This window comes from Colletes latitarsis, chromosome 8 (assembly GCF_051014445.1).
Source record: "Colletes latitarsis isolate SP2378_abdomen chromosome 8, iyColLati1, whole genome shotgun sequence".
Taxonomy (NCBI): domain Eukaryota; kingdom Metazoa; phylum Arthropoda; class Insecta; order Hymenoptera; family Colletidae; genus Colletes; species Colletes latitarsis.
The window spans coordinates 25590985-25607717 of record NC_135141.1 but is presented as its reverse complement, the minus strand read 5'-3'; the positions used below and the strand labels follow the sequence as shown (position 1 = coordinate 25607717).

Here is a 16733-nt window from a genome sequence, read left to right as displayed (position 1 = left end):
TCAAACTGTTCGTATTTTAATTACCTAAAATTAGAAAACTGTTATTTTTAAAGCAAAAAGTTAAACGCTCCTATCGATTTATCCGTCGTGTTCTATGGTTAGCAGCGTCGTCCTATTTCTTTTGTGTTGCATAGACAAGACGCGGAAAAAGTGCAGGCCAAAGAATCGTTCGCTCGTTCATAAATGTATAGAATAATATCAATTTATATTCACGTATAATCGGTTAAATTATTAGTACGTTTGCTTTTTGCGTTTTTTTCGTAATCTTCGTCAGATACGATCGTTTCCTTGGTCCGAATGATTTCGTTATACGATTTCGCGGTAGAACTCGGTTACGGTAGGAACGTAATGGAACCGGACGCGACGAATAATTACCAATCGATCGCCAATATCTGGCTGGAGGTTTCTCGTGATCCTCTGCACACCGAGAGCTCCTCCTCGAAAGGAAACGAGACCTCGAGGCGGAACAAACGAGCCGTCGATAAGTTTTACGAAACGAGCACGGGGGGATGTTCCCGGAAAAAAATTAAGGCGCTCCTCTGCTTGTTCAGGAAACCAATCGGGAAGTTCCTGGTACTCGTTAAATCGACGAATCGTATCGATGATTCCTGTGTATTATCGTTACTCTAGTCAGGGAAATTTTTAGTAGACGATTTCTAGCCTTGAAAACACCCACTCAACATTTTTATATTCTGTTCGTACAATGTTTGTATCTGATGTTAAAACAAAGCGTGGGAATTAAGTTAGTACGGTAGGAATTCTTAAGATAAACATCGCTCTCGGCTTAGCGCGTTTATCTTTCGTACATTGGAGACGAAATTCGACACCAACCGCTATTTACAAACAGCGATATATCTTTGAGCCTCGGAGTCGCCTCTATTTTTTGCCAACGGTCGCAGTCGACAACCGAATATAAGGTCAACGAGTGAGAACGAACGAGAAAAAAAGCCGTTTTTTATACGAATCGTCGGTTGGGGCAGCCCCAGTTCGTATTGCATTTTAAATGTCGTCTTTCACGCTCTACTGGCTCTAGGGGGGATCCCCCCCAGTTGGGAGGGACAGAAACGTTCGTCTGGGGTTCATTTTCAGAATCATTACCGTATATCTGGATCGCGTCGAGGTGCTGCAGCAGAATTAGATCGAACTTCCAGAAAAAATGATCAAGCTTGGTCGTCGGAGGGTTGGACCAAACTTGGTCCGGGAATCGATCGTCGAACCATGCGAGAATTAAAGCGTGGCACGAGCCTGTTCGACTTTCGATCACGGCCGATTTAATTAACCTGAATTTACAACGTGCTCGACGGCATTTAAACAGTCTCGAGGGATCCGAGCGTCCGTGCACATCGCGTTCGAATATCGTCCATCGTGTCGTTCTTAGCTAGCTTCAAACCCCCAATCGATATACGTACAATTTACCTAACAATTATGCCCGGGAATTATCGACATTTTTCAAATAAATTCCCATTACTCTCTTTCTCGTATTTATAATTCGCTCGTATAATTCAGACTTGTAATTTTCATCGACGAAATAACCGATCGAAAGTTTATATTCGTTATTGGCGTTGAATTTCCTAAACGTCTCACGATGATCATCTCCAGTGACGAGAAAGTTCTAAAGTTTCTTTTCTGTTTTGGCCATAGCTTCTACGAACTCATGGTGTTTATTATACAAAGATAAAAGTTGGTCACTAGGGCGAACTGCTCTTCACTCTCGCCCACGTTCTGCGTGTGAACCGCACAGGTTAGAAACTGATTTCAGACCGAACGAATCTAAATATTCTGCAGTAAAATATCGTTGTTCAATTCAATCGTACACCCCACAGCCCTACAATTCCAATAATTGGAATTTCTTCATCCATAGAAGAATTATACCGGTGTCCCTAAATGTATTGAGAATCAACCCTGTAGTTCCAAAGTGGGCCACCGTGGCGTGTACTCGATGACCGTCTATGCATTATTTAGGAACGCGTTGACGACCTTATGCAGGTATATTTGAGTAGTCGTGTGTCTACATACGTCGTGTGCATACATTACATGCGTCAACAATCTAGCTGTTAAATATAGGTAATTCCAAAGCACGGAGCCCCGGTGATAAATATCTGTTTTCCTCAACGAAACTCGAGTTCGTTAACTATTCTATATTAAAGTAGCGTAACTATCTCATATTCTGCGACGTTGAAAATTGAAATACCTCATTATTTTTGCACCATTAAGCAAAATTATAACTCCAACAATCGGGTATGGTTAAGAATAATTATATAATTGAACTCTTGGTTTTCGTAACAAAACCGAGGGAAATATTACGATTTCGTTCAGGCAACGAACTTGTTTAAACAGTTAAATTTAACGGCGAACGACGACGGTTGCTTTTGTCTCTGGTCGAGGTCCGCGCTCGTTGTCGGGGCAATTTGAGGGGAAAAATTAAAACAGGATTGAAGCGTAAGAGGCTTTTCGCGACAGTAACAGGAACGTAACGACCTAACGCGGGCAAAGTTTGTTACGGCGGAGTTCCTTCTGGGGCGAGATAAGCTCGTTTACGTTCGCGGGGGATGGAGAAATCTGAAGAAATCCCGACGAGACGACCCAATAATTACGCGAGGCTGATTTAAAGCCAACCGTGGAATTTCGAGGTACGGTCGAACGGGAACAATGATACCTGGCCAGGTCTGTTTACGGGCTTCTGATTCTCGTAATAAAGGATCGACTTTGCATCCGGCTCGAGCGGAATCGAACGGATGATCAAAGGGGCCGAAGCTCGTTAGAAAGAAGCCTGCATCCGGGTCCATGGCTGCCTTCTAATTCGATGATAAAAGGAATCCCTGTCGCGAACGAGACAACGTTCCTTCTGGGGGATCGGTGTCGTCGTGCACAGAGATTAAATCGGTATCGTAAATACCGGCAGAGCAACGGTTTTCATCGTCCGCTGTCCTGCGTCGAGCTCTGGACTCGACGTAAAATTTTTTTGACCAGAGAAATATACAGGGTGTTCGGCCACCCCTGGGAAAAATTTTAATGAAGGATTCCAGAGGCCAAAATAAGACGAAAATCAAGAATACCAATTTATTGATGGTGGCTTCGTTAAAAAGTTATTAACAATTAAATTCAAAAATTACAAATCGTTCTGGAAAAATTATTTTCGGTTGCGGGGGTCAATTACGATCATTTTTGGTGGATACACATACTTCCGAAATCCTATCCAGTTTCGAGAAAAAAATTCGGGAAGGTGTGAAATTTTTCGACTGGGAAAAAAAATTTCAAATCATTTTGGAAAAATTATTTTCGGTTGCGGGGGTCAATTACGATCATTTTTGGTGGATACACATACTTCCGAAATCCTATCCAGTTTCAAGAAAAAAATTCGGGAAGGTGTGAAATTTTTCGACTGGGAAAAAAAATTTCAAATCGTTTTGGAAAAATTATTTTCGGTTGCGGGGGTCAATTACAATCATTTTTGGTGAATACATATACCGTCGAAATCCTATCCACTTTCGAGAAAAAAAATCGGGTAGGTGGTGAAATTTTTAGATGAAATTAAAAAATTTAAAATCATACTAAAAAAATTATTTTTAGTTGCAGGGGTCAATTGCAAGCATTTTTGGTCAATAGACATACCCCCGAAATCCTACTCAGTTTCGAGAAAAAAATTCCTTATCGAAAATATAATTTCTGGCCAGAAATGTCTGCCCAAATTTTCATGCGAATCTTTAAAACGTCATAACTTCTAAACGGATTGGACGATTTTAATGTTTAAAAAAGCAAACTACGCGTATTTTGGTGGAGAATATATACAAATCGTAAAAATATTCGAAAAGTTGGTCCTTGACCCCGTAAAATGAGAAAAACCCCATAAAAATGGTCCAATTTTCAAACAGCCATAACTCCTACAATTGTGAATATATTTCAATGAAACTTTTATCTAAAGTAGAGCTCATGGGTACCTACAAAAAAGTATTAAACAAATTTTCTGTAGGGTGTAAAACAAAATTACTAAAAATCAAGATCGAATTTTTAAGTAAAATTGACAGGGAGTAGGTGCCTAAATTTTTCGACAAAAAAAAAAATTTTCAAACCGTTCTGGAAAAATTATTTACGGTTGCAGGGGTTAATTATAATCATTTTTGGTCATGAGTCGTACCATCGAAATCCTACTCACTTTCGAGAAAAAAATTCGGGTAGATACTGAGATTTTTAGACGAAATTAAAAAATTTCTAATCATACCAAAAAAATTATATTTAGTTATAGGGGCCAATTACAAGCATTTTTGGTCAATAGACATACCCCCAAAATCCTACCCACTTTCGAGAAAAAAATTCCGAAAGGTGTGAAATTTTTCGACGGGAAAAAAAATTTCAAATCGTTCTGAAAAAATTATTTTCGGTTGCGGGGGTCAATTACGATCATTTTTGGTGAATAGACGTACCCCTGAAAACTTGCGCATTTTCGAGAAAAAAATTCAGAACAGGCAGAACTTTAAACGTTAATAACTTTTTAACGAAGCCTCCATCAACAAATTGGCATTCTTCGTTTTCGTCTTGTTTTGGCCTCTAGAATCCCCCATTAAAATTTTTCCCATGGTTGGTTGGACACCCTGTAAACTTCGATACTAATTAAATTTTATTCAAATTGAAATCCCGCTCGTGACTCACGATCACAAATTCAATACGATAAAGCGTTGTTCGTTATCTGGTGAAAAATATGCGTAATTCTGGTTCAAGTTAATACGCGTGACTCTGAAATCGCAAGCTCATTATCTGTGTTTTTTTAAGTCTAATTTTAATCCCATTATCGGTATGTACTAATTATAATTTTAAATCAAGAGTATGATCTACAAACAATCCGTTCACAACATCCGTTTAACAATTTATCGCGCAGAAGCGTACGTTTATTAAAAACGTAGAAATACAGAAAAATTATTAGGCATTTAACCCGTTCACTGTCCAGTCTCTGAACGGCGTATCCAAAAGCGTGGTACTATGTTCCGTATACGGGTCACGGACAGTGAACAGTGATGAGGAGTTAAAAAATTGGAGTCCATTATCAATTCTAATTACGATCCCTTCGGTGTTCACGTCCGTAAGATTTCTCGAGCAGTTCTCCACGTGTCCTCGACATATTTATCGCGCCACGGGGATGACTGTGGTCAATGGAATCCACGACGATAAGCCTCGTTCTTCGCGTCGACAAGGTAATCGGTGAGTTATGAAACCTATTACGAAGTTTGCTCGCTCTCGAGGTCTTTGATCTTCCACTTCCGGTGTCTCTTGGTCCCCTTCGGTCGCGCACCCTTGAGGTACAGTGTGTCATAGCTGGCTCCGCGTTCTCGAGCATGGTTTTTCTGCCGAGTGGCGTTTCCCCGACGTTTATCTACTTTCCGTCTCGCGTGTCTCTTCAATTGTTTTTTCAACGAAAGATAACGTTGTAAAAGTTCGACTGGAAGCCGGATCTAAATCACTGGAAGTACCCGACGCGATATAGCAGACCGTTTGAACAAATATACGTTCGAAACAGCGCGTACAATTCCCGAGACTCTTGGCGCGAGGGTTCATCGTTCATTCGAAAAACTTTCTTAGATTCTGTTTAATCGAAAAACGAGTTATATTTTAATTCTCAGTTCATTATTAGAACAAGTTTAAAGAGAAATAAGAGATAGAAAATTTGTGTTTAACGTATAAGGGTCGACAATTTTGCGCAGAAAGTTTATAATAAAAAGCTATAAGCGTCGAGTTACCGCGTGTTCTTAAGAACGTCGAGCGGATTTTGATGAGATATTGCATCTCCGGGAGACATTCTTAGTCGCGTAGGCGCGCTTTTAACGTCGTCGCAGCCACAGGCTGGAAAGAAAAACTCGATTTAGATAAGAAATTGGAACTTACGAGCTTCTGAGTTATTCTAGAGTAGCTCGATGAAAAAGATCCAGCGATGCAGCGAAAGAATTTCGTTCGAAATTCAATTTCAAGCTATCCGGGAAACTTCAGATTCGAAACGAAATTATTAATACATTTCTGGAGAAATTGTTTCCGGAGACTGGCGTTCGACTATTCGCGCGTTGCATAACGTTAGGCGTTGTTACATGCACGAGCGCAACGTTTGCATGGAATTTTGTTCAAGGCGAGCGGCTGTATGATATTCGTTGGCACGTCACCGATTTATTTTCACTTTTCGCGTATTTGTCCGGGAGATTCTCGGGTCGTAGCGCGCGGAGGCGGTTTAAGGAATTTCAGAATTCTGTTCTCGGTCGATGTACGTCGACCTTCGGCATCGTGCCAGCTCGAAATCCTCCGGGGAATTCGATATGGATGAATGAAAGCCGTTCCCTCCCCCTGGTGATTGAATTTTTCGTTATGCCGGCGAATGCGTTTGAAATGTTCTCCGGTTACAGGGAAAATACCAGATTTAGTTACTCGAGTAATAGTTCGTTTCAAAAAGGGACACATTTTACCCTTAGACTTGTGGCGCTGCGTCGCGGGAACTCGTGAGAATCTCATAAGACGAGGGGGGGTGGGGGCGTTTCGTCCGGACCTGTTAGTGGACTCATCAGTTTCTAGCAGGGATATTTCACCACTTCTGGGAAAAATTTTAATGGCAGATTCTAGAGACCAAAATAAGACGAAAATCAAGAATAACAATTTCTCAACTGAGGCTCCGTTAGTAAGTTAGTAAGTTATTAAAAAATTAAATTAAAAAATTTCAAATCGTTCTGAAAAAATTATTTTCGGTTGCAGGGGTCGATTACAATAATTTTTGGTCATTACACATACCCCCGAAATTCTACGCAGTTTCAAGAAAAAAATTCGAGAAGGTGCCTAAATTTTTCGACGAACTTTAAATGTTAATAACTTTTTAATGAAGCTTCCATCAACAAATTGGTATTCTTGATTTTCGTCCTATTTTGACCTCTAGAATCTACCATTAAAATTTTTCTCAGGAATAGCCGAACACCCTGTATGTAGCAACCGAGGTGTCGAGCGCTTGTGAGAGTGCGAAGCCCTCTGGTGGCGAGCATGGGAGACGACGCCACGGACTTCCATAGAATGCTAGTATACAGTTTTATATAAAAGTTATTTACGCTTCACAAAATGTGTATATTTATTACTATTAAGTATTTTGTAATAATGTATTTTTCAAACGTGTACAAATTGAACGTTTCCGGTCGTTCGTCGGTCGATTTACCCTATCGTTACGATGGACGGTTGAAAAACGACCGAGAAGTAGATTTTCGGGCAGCCTAATAAATTTAACGGAAGTACGTGCAACGGAATCAAAATGATTTCCCATGAGCGGACGCCTATACGGATCGATTAATTTTCCGACAAATTTAACGCGCTATTTCCGACGAATATCCGGTTTTTGACTGCACGACGATATCGAGAAAGGAAACCGATGTTCGCCCGGAGGTTTCAACCCGAGGAATTCATATTGAAATTCCAGCCGTCTACGAAATTGGCGGCCGGCTCATCGCTCCGGTCGGAAACGACCGTCGTAAATAAAATCGACCACGAAAAACGACAGTGCGTGCTCTCTGTATAAATTAAACTCGAGCATCGGGAATGATTCACCGTGAACAGAGAATCAAAATTGAAATAATGGCCCCTCCGTTCATATTTCTTCCGCCATAATCTATCGTTTACTCAAAACAAATAAACTAATGTTTATTGACTGTGTTTGATACAATTTGTTAGCGAATTAACGTCAGGTTTGCGGTACTCATCGATTTTACGAATTTCAAATTGAGTTTTCAGCAGTTTTCAATCACATAATATTCCTAGTATTTTGAATTCATATTTTACAAATACTATTTGTATTATTTGAAATGTTCGAACTTCGTTTCGTTTTGAAAGTGTGGTCAATATCCTGTGATTAGAGATACTCGATCCACGGAAAAGGAATCGCTAACACGAAAATAGTAGCGGTACGATGATGGCGGAGTTGGTAGGGTGGCTGGCTAATAATCTGAAGGACCCGAGTTCGAATCTCTGTGTACCCGTCCTGCTTTTTCTTCGATTTCTACGATATGATATTAGTTGTAATTGTCGAATTTTAAAGATGTCCGGCTCCTGACTTCCTTCCTGTCCGATTTATGCAGTTGAGGAAAAGGTTTTTCCCTCTGGACACTATTTATACTTGCGGGAGACGGTATATATGTATTGGAAACATATAGTAGTAATAACGCTTTACGGATTGACCAGAGTATATACGCGGTTTTATTAGGAATTCTCTGTACGGGTTCCCCGAGATCCAACGTCGACTTTGCTCGCGTACAGAAGTTAAATAGAATCAGACAACGTTAGATAATGATATTAAAGCTCTTTAACAGGATTAGGCGGTACGACGATCAAACAAGCCCCGGAGATTTATTACTGGATGAGAAACAAATCGACAGCTCGATGTTACCCGCGATATTATATTAATAACGTCGTTCCGGAAGTTCTCGTCGACCAACTTCTATGGGCAGATGACACCATAGTCGCAAAAACTGATGGTGTTATCCTCCTATTTGTACTTAAATGAGATCGATAGATTTATAAAAGAAAGAAAGTGTTTGAGAAAGCAATCAGAAGGAAAAGCAAACAATTAAAAAATGTAAAAAAAAAAAAGGAATATTATTATTTAATTTAAAAATTATTTAAAAAGGGAATATATATAATTATATTCCTCCTATTTGTACTAAAATGAGATCGATAGATTTGTAAAAGACAAGAAAGCGTTTGAGAAAGCAATCAGAAGGAAAAGCAAACAATTAAAAAATGTAAAAAAAAAAAAGGGAATATTATTATTTAATTTAAAAATTATTTAAAAAGGGAATATATATAATTATATTCCTCCTATTTGTACTAAAATGAGATCGATAGATTTGTAAAAGACAAGAAAGCGTTTGAGGAAGCAATCAGAAGGGAAAAGCAAAAAATTAAAAAATGTTTAAATATCACTTAAAAGGGAAAAGTTGAGAAATACGTTCTCATCCTTTTTTGCGCGGATAAATTCACCTCTGACATTCACGGATTATAAAACACGCCGTGGTGCACAATATAAATTTCCGATCGGTTCTTTCTTTTGTTCGTACGACACGAGGACGAAGAAGAAATAAAATTCACAAGCGACACGGTCGTGTAATTGGCAGTTCGACCACAAATTGCCAACGGTTATACCCGTTCTTGTTTTGTCCCTCGTCGATTTTCTATTCCGGACCGTTCGGATCCGATCTTCCGAGCGCGTTCCACGGTCCCGTGGTTTTCACGGAGTTCCATTTTATCCGCGGGGAAAACGATTTCATCCCGAGCCTCCTGTTCTTCCATTATCCAATAAATTCCCCTCGACGCACGCGTTCGCATTGTCGTCCTATTTTCCTCACAATAGTCGCTCGTCGTTAGAAATTGACCAACGTCGATGCTTGGATTAATTTCGAAATTGTTCGAGCTTCTCGTCCGTCCCGTTTGTTCTTCGAAGTCGATGCATCGAAAGGTTAAACGCTCTCGAATTACCGTATCCTCCTTCCGGCGATCGAATCGGGGCTTAATTTTTTTTAAATACGTTAGACTTCGCTACAAGTGTAAGCTCGTTATTACGAGTCCGTTGAAACGACAGTCATCGCCTTAAAAGCGAAGTTATTGGACGAGCCAATCACGTAAGACGAGCGCCCAAAATTTGAGATAAAAAAAAAAATAACTCGCCTACCAGGTACAGAACGTTAAACTGAGCAAGTATCATATAAGCGAAAATACGCGTTAACGTGTTCGTTTTCGAGTTATTAACGAAAAATGGATGCGAGCGATCGCTCCGACGGCAAAAATCGTCGTGCGACAAAAATTCGACGCGCTATCCTGTAGGAAAAAATCAGGGGAACACAATGCCGTCGTTGAAAATATAGGTCGTCGTGCTCGTTTTCGCGCGAGTGTAAGCTTATTATTACGAGTCCATTGAAACAACAGTCTTCGCCTTAAAGGCGAAGATTATTGGACGAGCCAATGAGACGCGAGCGATTTGCTCGCTGGTACGGGACGAAATCGTCCGAGAATCACGTAAGACGAGAGCCGGCGGTGCTCATCGCTGTATTTAGTAATCGCTTGAACGTTCGTGCGTTCTAATGTTGATGCGTGGGCGTCAGGGTATCGCGAAACAGGCGTCTGCGAGTCGTCGCCGCGTAATTGCACCGCGAGGTTACGGCACGAGCGTCGGGGATCCACCTACTGACCTACACACGTGTACCCAAAGACGTTACACGTTCGTTTGCACGTGTGTGTCTCGGGTTTATTTGCGTTTCATTGTAATCCGAGTTCATTCTCCTTTTACACTCTCTTTCTCTCGTCCCCTCGATCTCTCGCGTGCCAATGAATGGACCCGCGTGTTAGACCCGTGTTATACCGCCGGGATCTGTCGTCCTGGCGAAAATAATTGCCCCAAAATCGGAACGACTTCCGCGCGTGGGTATCGGCATTAAAAGAGTTAAATTCGCGTAAACGTCGAATCTGGCACGCCCGAGATGGACGGTCGAAACGCCATCGTACGACGAACACGGTCAGCAACATTGTAGAGGGAGCGTTACGCGTTCGTCGACCATATGGCGACGTATGTGTGTCGCCGAAAGTCAGCCTCGCGGCGAGCAACTCGCTCCTCGACCGGTCATTTATAGCCGGCAGTCGTTCTATTTTAATCGAATATATTGCGCTTGGACTCGGTCCCGAGTGTGACGGCCCTTAAAAGTGTCAAGCTGCTCGCGATAAGATTAGGCGTGTTTACGAGCGCAATCTTGAACCTTGCACTCGCCGACACTCTTATTATACTTTTTTTCTTTTCTTTCGCTGCAACCGCTTGGATAATAGTTGCCGCCCCCGCGGGCGCAGCTTCACGCCTCTCGGCGTCGCTTTTGCCATTAGCCCCCTCGCGTCCATTACGCCTCGAGTCGCGACCTTTCCGCGAACCTTCATCACCCTCTGCACTCGTGCTGCTCTCGAGAAAGAAAGAGTGAAAGTTCCGTTTATCGTATGCGCTGAATAGAGACTCAACGCGTTCACTGTCCGGCCTCTCAGCGGCGTATCCAATAGCGTGGTGATATGGCCCATATACGGACCATGGACAGTGAACGTGTTAACGTTATTTCTTGTTGTCGAAATTCTTGGGTCTCTACTTATCTTTTTGGACTTGCGAATACACTAAGGGCAGAGCCAGTTGGGTCTTTCGATATTTGACCTGAAAATTACTCGGAACATGTACAAAGGTGTCGAACATGGTATCAACCTTGAGCCAGAGACACGAAAGCAACTCGACTCCTTGAACTTGCGCGTCCAACAATTGTTTTGATCACGTGTGTTAACTAAGAACGTCGTCTTCGTTTCTCGCGTCGAGTCTTTATCATTTTTTCTTCTTCGTAGGCTGGGCGTTCCGCACGCGTCGATGACATCAACTTCGCGAGACCAGTCTGCCATGATCTGAGCCCGTCTAGACAATTTTGACGCGTGTTTGTTTTAGTCGAATCCCTTCTATACACTCGTATATCGATCTATGTTAACTGAACGTTTGTTTAACGTTTGCTCCAGGTTCTGCGTCCGTCGAACAGAGAAATGGAAATGGCAGCGCCAAGAATAACAAGACCAACAACAACGGGGTCGAGGTGAACAGAAACGAGGAACAAAATGGCACGGGCGACGCTAAGGGTCAGGCCAAAAAGAAGCCGAGCGCACCTGGAAGCGGACCTCTGTTGCAACAGGCGTAAGTTTCATCCGATGAAATTTATTTTTAGGCCAATTTCACGAATTCCTCGTATCCGAAACGCACTTTATAAGTCTGGACACTTCGATTACCGATCAACCCTCCTATAAGCAACGGATTCACTAGAATTAGAAACCTAAACTTTGTTGCTTCTGTTCTCGCTTCTTCTAATTATAATATCTTTCGGTCGTCGGTTTCAATCCGGGTTGCATAATACGTTATTCGCATCCACCATGCCGCTACTCTGCGAATAGACCTGCCAAATAAATAATAGTGCCACTTTAAAATAACTCCGTGGAAACAATGTGCTTCTGAATTTCTCCATTGAACAAATTTTTTTTTTCTTTTTACGATATATTTTCGACGAAGGCCAGCGGCCCCGTGTTTTAGCCTGTAAGAAGAACGCGTTCTCGATTTTGCGAAACAAACTGATCACTCTTCGTTTTTTCGATTTTTCCAGAGAGATATCCACCAGTCAGCTCGACTTCTTCAAGATGCTCGACGAGAAGATCGAGAATGTAAGTGGCTTCTACCATAACGCCAAACTCCGGTAAAAGTAGAGTCTCGGGTGTATAATTATTAAAAATCTTAAATCGTAGAGGTTAGGTTGCCTGTTGCTGGGGGTGCTTCAATAAAAAGAATAAATAGATCGTTGGAATTTATCTCGAATTTAAAAGTGTTCATTTTATTCGTCATTATTATACAGAATTCAATGTTTTCATTTTAGAGAACAAAATGGCTCCTCCCGTTGCAATTTGCCCTTGCGCCAGACGCGTTACCGTTCTTCTACGCGATCCGTCACGTGACGTAGCTTTTATCCCGGTTATGGAACGATCGGGATCAGCCTCGAATTACGCGGCATGTGTTCTGTCGCATCGACAAAATGCGTTGGAATCAAGCCATGTAAAATAGACGTTCCCTTAAGGCTTCTGCAACCTTGCGGTAGCCTCGCCGCAATAACAATATTAATCCGTGCGTCGGTTGATCGATCGACCGTCTGTTAGTTTTATCGACTGCGGGTCGTGAATTCGTTGCTGGTAGATTTTATCGACCGACCGTCGTCCAGTGGCCTTGCATCTCGATGTCGCCTCGGTGCTTGTTGCTTTCTCGTACGATCGTCCCTTTGCGTTTTATTAATTGTACTCACAGGGGAACCTTCGCGAACGATTCGACTTTGATTTTGATGAAACTTCGTACACTTATAGAGCAGCCAAAAATAATCGACACGTATTTTTTTCTAGCTGCGGTAACTCGAGTTTAAGGGGTGAAACTACCCCTTGAAGTTTTGGCTCGAAACGGCTATCTCAAAAACGAAAATTTAACACGTTGCGGGGGTCAATTACAATCATTTTTGGTGAATAGACATACCCCTGAAATCCTACCCACTTTCGAGAAAAAAATTCGAATAGGTACTGAAACTTTTAGATGAAATTAAAAAATTACAAATCTTACTAAAAAAATTATATGTAGCTACAGGGGTCAATTACAAGCATTTTTGGTGAATAGACATACCCCTGAAATCCTACCCACTTTCGAGAAAAAAATTCGAGTAGGTACTGAAACTTTTAGATGAAATTAAAAAATTACAAATCATACTAAAAAAATTATATGTAGGTACAGGGGTCAATTACAAGCATTTTTGGTGAATAGACATACCCCTGAAATCCTACCCATTTTCGAGAAAAAAATTCTTTACCGAAAATCTAATGTGTGGCCAGAAATGCTTCCCTGAAATTTCATGCATATCTTTAAAACGTCATAACTTCTGAACGGATTGAAGGATTTTAATGTTTAAAAAAGCAATCAACGCGTATTTTAGTAGAGAATACGTAGAAATTCTAAAAATATTGGAAAAGTTGCTCCTTGATCCCGTAAAATGTGAAAAACCCCATAAAAGTGGTCCAACTTTTAAACGGCCATAACTCCTATAATAGTAAAGATATCTCATTGAAATTTTTTTCTGAAGCAGAGCCCATGGGCACCTATAAAAAAGTATTAGATAATTTTTCTGTAGGGTGTCAAACAAAATTATTAAAAATTACAAACGAATTTTTAAGGAAAATCGACAGGCGGTAGGTGCCTAAATTTTTCAGCGAAAAAAAAAATTTCAAATCATTCTGGAAAAATTATTTTTGATTGCAAGGGTCGATTATAATCATTTTTGATGAATAGATATAACCCCGAAATCCTACCCAGTTACGAGAAAAAAATTCGAGATGTGAAATTTTTCGACAAAATTAAAAAATTTCAAATCGTTCTAAAAAAATTATTTTTGATTGCAGGGATTAATTGTAATCATTTTTGGTCAATAGACACATCCTCAAAATCCTAACCATTTTCGAGAAAAAAATTCCTTACCGAAGGTATAATTTCAGGCCAGAAATACTTCCCGTAAATTTCATGCGAATATTTAAAACACCATAACTTCTGAATGGATTGGACGATTTTAATGTTCAAAAAGCCAAACGCCGCGTATTTCACTGTAGAATATGTAGCAATTATAAAAATATTCGAGAAGTTGTTCCTTGACACCGTAATGTTAGAAAAAGTCCATAAAAATAATTCAATTTTCAAACAGCCATAACTCCTACAATAGTGAATATATTTCAATGAAACTTTTTTCTGAAGTAGAGCCCATGGACACCTACAAAAAAGTATTAGACAACTTTTCTGTAGGGTGTCAAACAAAATTATTAAAAATTACAAACGAATTTTTAAGGAAAATCGACAGGGGGTAGGTGCCTAAATTTTTCAGCGAAAAAAAAAATTTCAAATCATTCTGAAAAAATTATTTTCGATTGCAAGGGTCGATTGCAATTATTTTTGGTGAATAGACATACCCTCAAATTCTTACCCACTTTGGAGAAAAAAATTCGAGAAAGTGTGAAATTTCTCGAAAAAATTAAAAAATTTCAAATCGTTCTGGAAAAATTATTTTCGGTTTAAAATTTAAAATTTAAGTTTAAAATTATATCGTACAATTTAGTGCAAGTCTACAGTGCTTCATTAAAATCGAAGTTAGAACATCTGCTACCATAGTACATGTGCGCGCAAGATGTAAATCATCAAAATCTGTAAAACTGTAGGAGGCAATTTTAAAATATTACATACCAATGGATTTGAAATAAAATGCTCGCCATTTTTCGCCATTATAAAAACTTCAATAAAATGAAAAATTAAGTTAATAAATTTTTTTTTGTCATAAACAAATTGTATTTTGTTAAATTTTTTAACACCATATTATTGTACATAAGAAACCATTAACTTCGCCCATTAACAATTTTCTCATGTGTCTTTCCGTTTTCGAGATAGCCATTTCGAGCCAAAACTTCGAGGGGTGGTTTCATCCCTTAAACTCGAGTTACCGCAGCTAAAAAAAAATACGTGTCGATTATTTTTGGCTGCTTTATAACTGTACGAAGTTTCATCAAAATCGAAGCCGGACCGTTCGCGAAGGTTCCTCCTTGTCAGTCATTTCTCGTGTTCCTATAGTAAGCAAAATACTGTTGCAGGGTCCAGACTACGACGAGAGCCTCGACACGACGACCAGAGCGGAGCGAGAGTCCAGCTTCCTTCGTCAGTGGGAACTGGCCAGCGTCTCCGAGTTGAACAACGCGTCTCCGACCTCGGCAAGGAACCGTATCTCCATCTCGAACACGCCGCGTCAGAGTTTAAGCGCGAAAGACAGAGAAGGGATGAGAAACATAGTAGGTGGTAGGCCGGAGAGCGCCCCGATCTACATGAGGAACGCGAATCGCGTGGACGGTCTCCAGGAGACCCACCACTGCCCGTCGCCCAACATGCCCAGACACGTGTTGGAGTCGATCACCCAGAGTCCCACGCAGAGCTTGAAGAACGTGACGCCGCTGGGCTCGTCGCCGACCAGCCTGCGTTATCAGGACAGTTACAACGCCAATCAGCCGTCCTCGAAGACCGTGAAGGTGCACTACGCCGGCCAGAATCCGATGAACGGGGAGTGCGTGACGCAACAGGCCCTCTATCGGGAACAGTATTTGCAGCAGACCGGCATCATCGCGGTGTCGTCGCAGTACTCGACCGGCTCGCCGGGCGGTAACGTTCTCAGGAACAGTCCGTACGTGCAGCAGTACCAAGTCGCCAATCCGCAGCACTTCTCTACGTCGAGGAAACGGGGATTCAACGCGGCGCAAATGACGTGACCGGTATGGCCGTACACCACCACCAGATAAGACTGAAAAGACACCTCCGCGAGTCGGGAAGAGAAAAGAGACGAATGGCGAACGAGCTGAACTCGGCGAGGATCGTTTGATCCTTCCTCTCGTCGAAGGCGATCTCAAGAGAAACGAAAGGAGAGAGAGAGCCCCTCGAGGCGGCTGGAGACTGACCAACAGACGGAGAAAGATGTCGAATGTTTCTCTGTATGTTCCTAAAGATTCCGTACATTTTCGTTGCGATCGCGGCTGTCAGTTGAACCCGAGAAACGAAACACACACACACACACATACATACACGATACACGATACACGCGCGCGTTTGGTGATGGCCTAAAGATTCATCGATCTTTGAGAAAGAAGAAACAACACACAACGGTTGTCAATCCCTCTACGTAAATTCTTCTAAAGTCTACCAGAATTCTTCGCTGTAAGTGCCAAAATGCTATCGTAAGCAATCTTAAGTGTCGCGATAAAAGGGAGACATTGTCCGTTGAACCAATACTCCGTTCTTTGTAATTCGTGTAAATGAAACTTTTTCGATGTGTATATCATATACATGTATATATACATATACATATATATTTTTTTGTTCATTCTTGTACCTCGGTTCTCTTTTTCTAATCGGATAGCGTCCTTGCGTACCACGCTATTGGTAAATGTATATTTCTATAAGGGAAAAAAAAATATAAGCAAACACACACATGGAACCACGCGCGAACACGGATTTCGCCGTAGCGTTTTGTATAATTGTATTAGCAAGATATACTTCGCATATACGTGTGTATGCATTTACGTATGCATCGAAAGCATAAAAAAAAAAAAAAAACAACAAAAGA

The 16733-nt window shown here is 41.1% G+C and overlaps 1 protein-coding gene across 5 annotated transcripts in view; it reads left to right on the top strand.

Moving 5' to 3' along the window:
- The window catches only part of Tow (target of wingless), an 86788-nt gene extending 70197 nt beyond the window's left edge, over positions 1-16591 (top strand). For 4 of the 5 annotated variants that reach the window (XM_076770958.1, XM_076770956.1, XM_076770957.1 and 1 more), the window contains 3 exons: positions 11533-11704; positions 12165-12222; positions 15217-16591. In XM_076770958.1, the coding sequence (XP_076627073.1) occupies positions 11533-11704; positions 12165-12222; positions 15217-15882 (896 nt within the window). In that variant the 3' untranslated portion in view covers positions 15883-16591. Of the gene's footprint in view, positions 1-5007; positions 5194-11532; positions 11705-12164; positions 12223-15216 lie in introns of those variants that run through there. The other variant, XM_076770960.1, reaches the window with a different exon arrangement.
- The last annotated feature ends 142 nt before the right edge of the window (positions 16592-16733 follow it).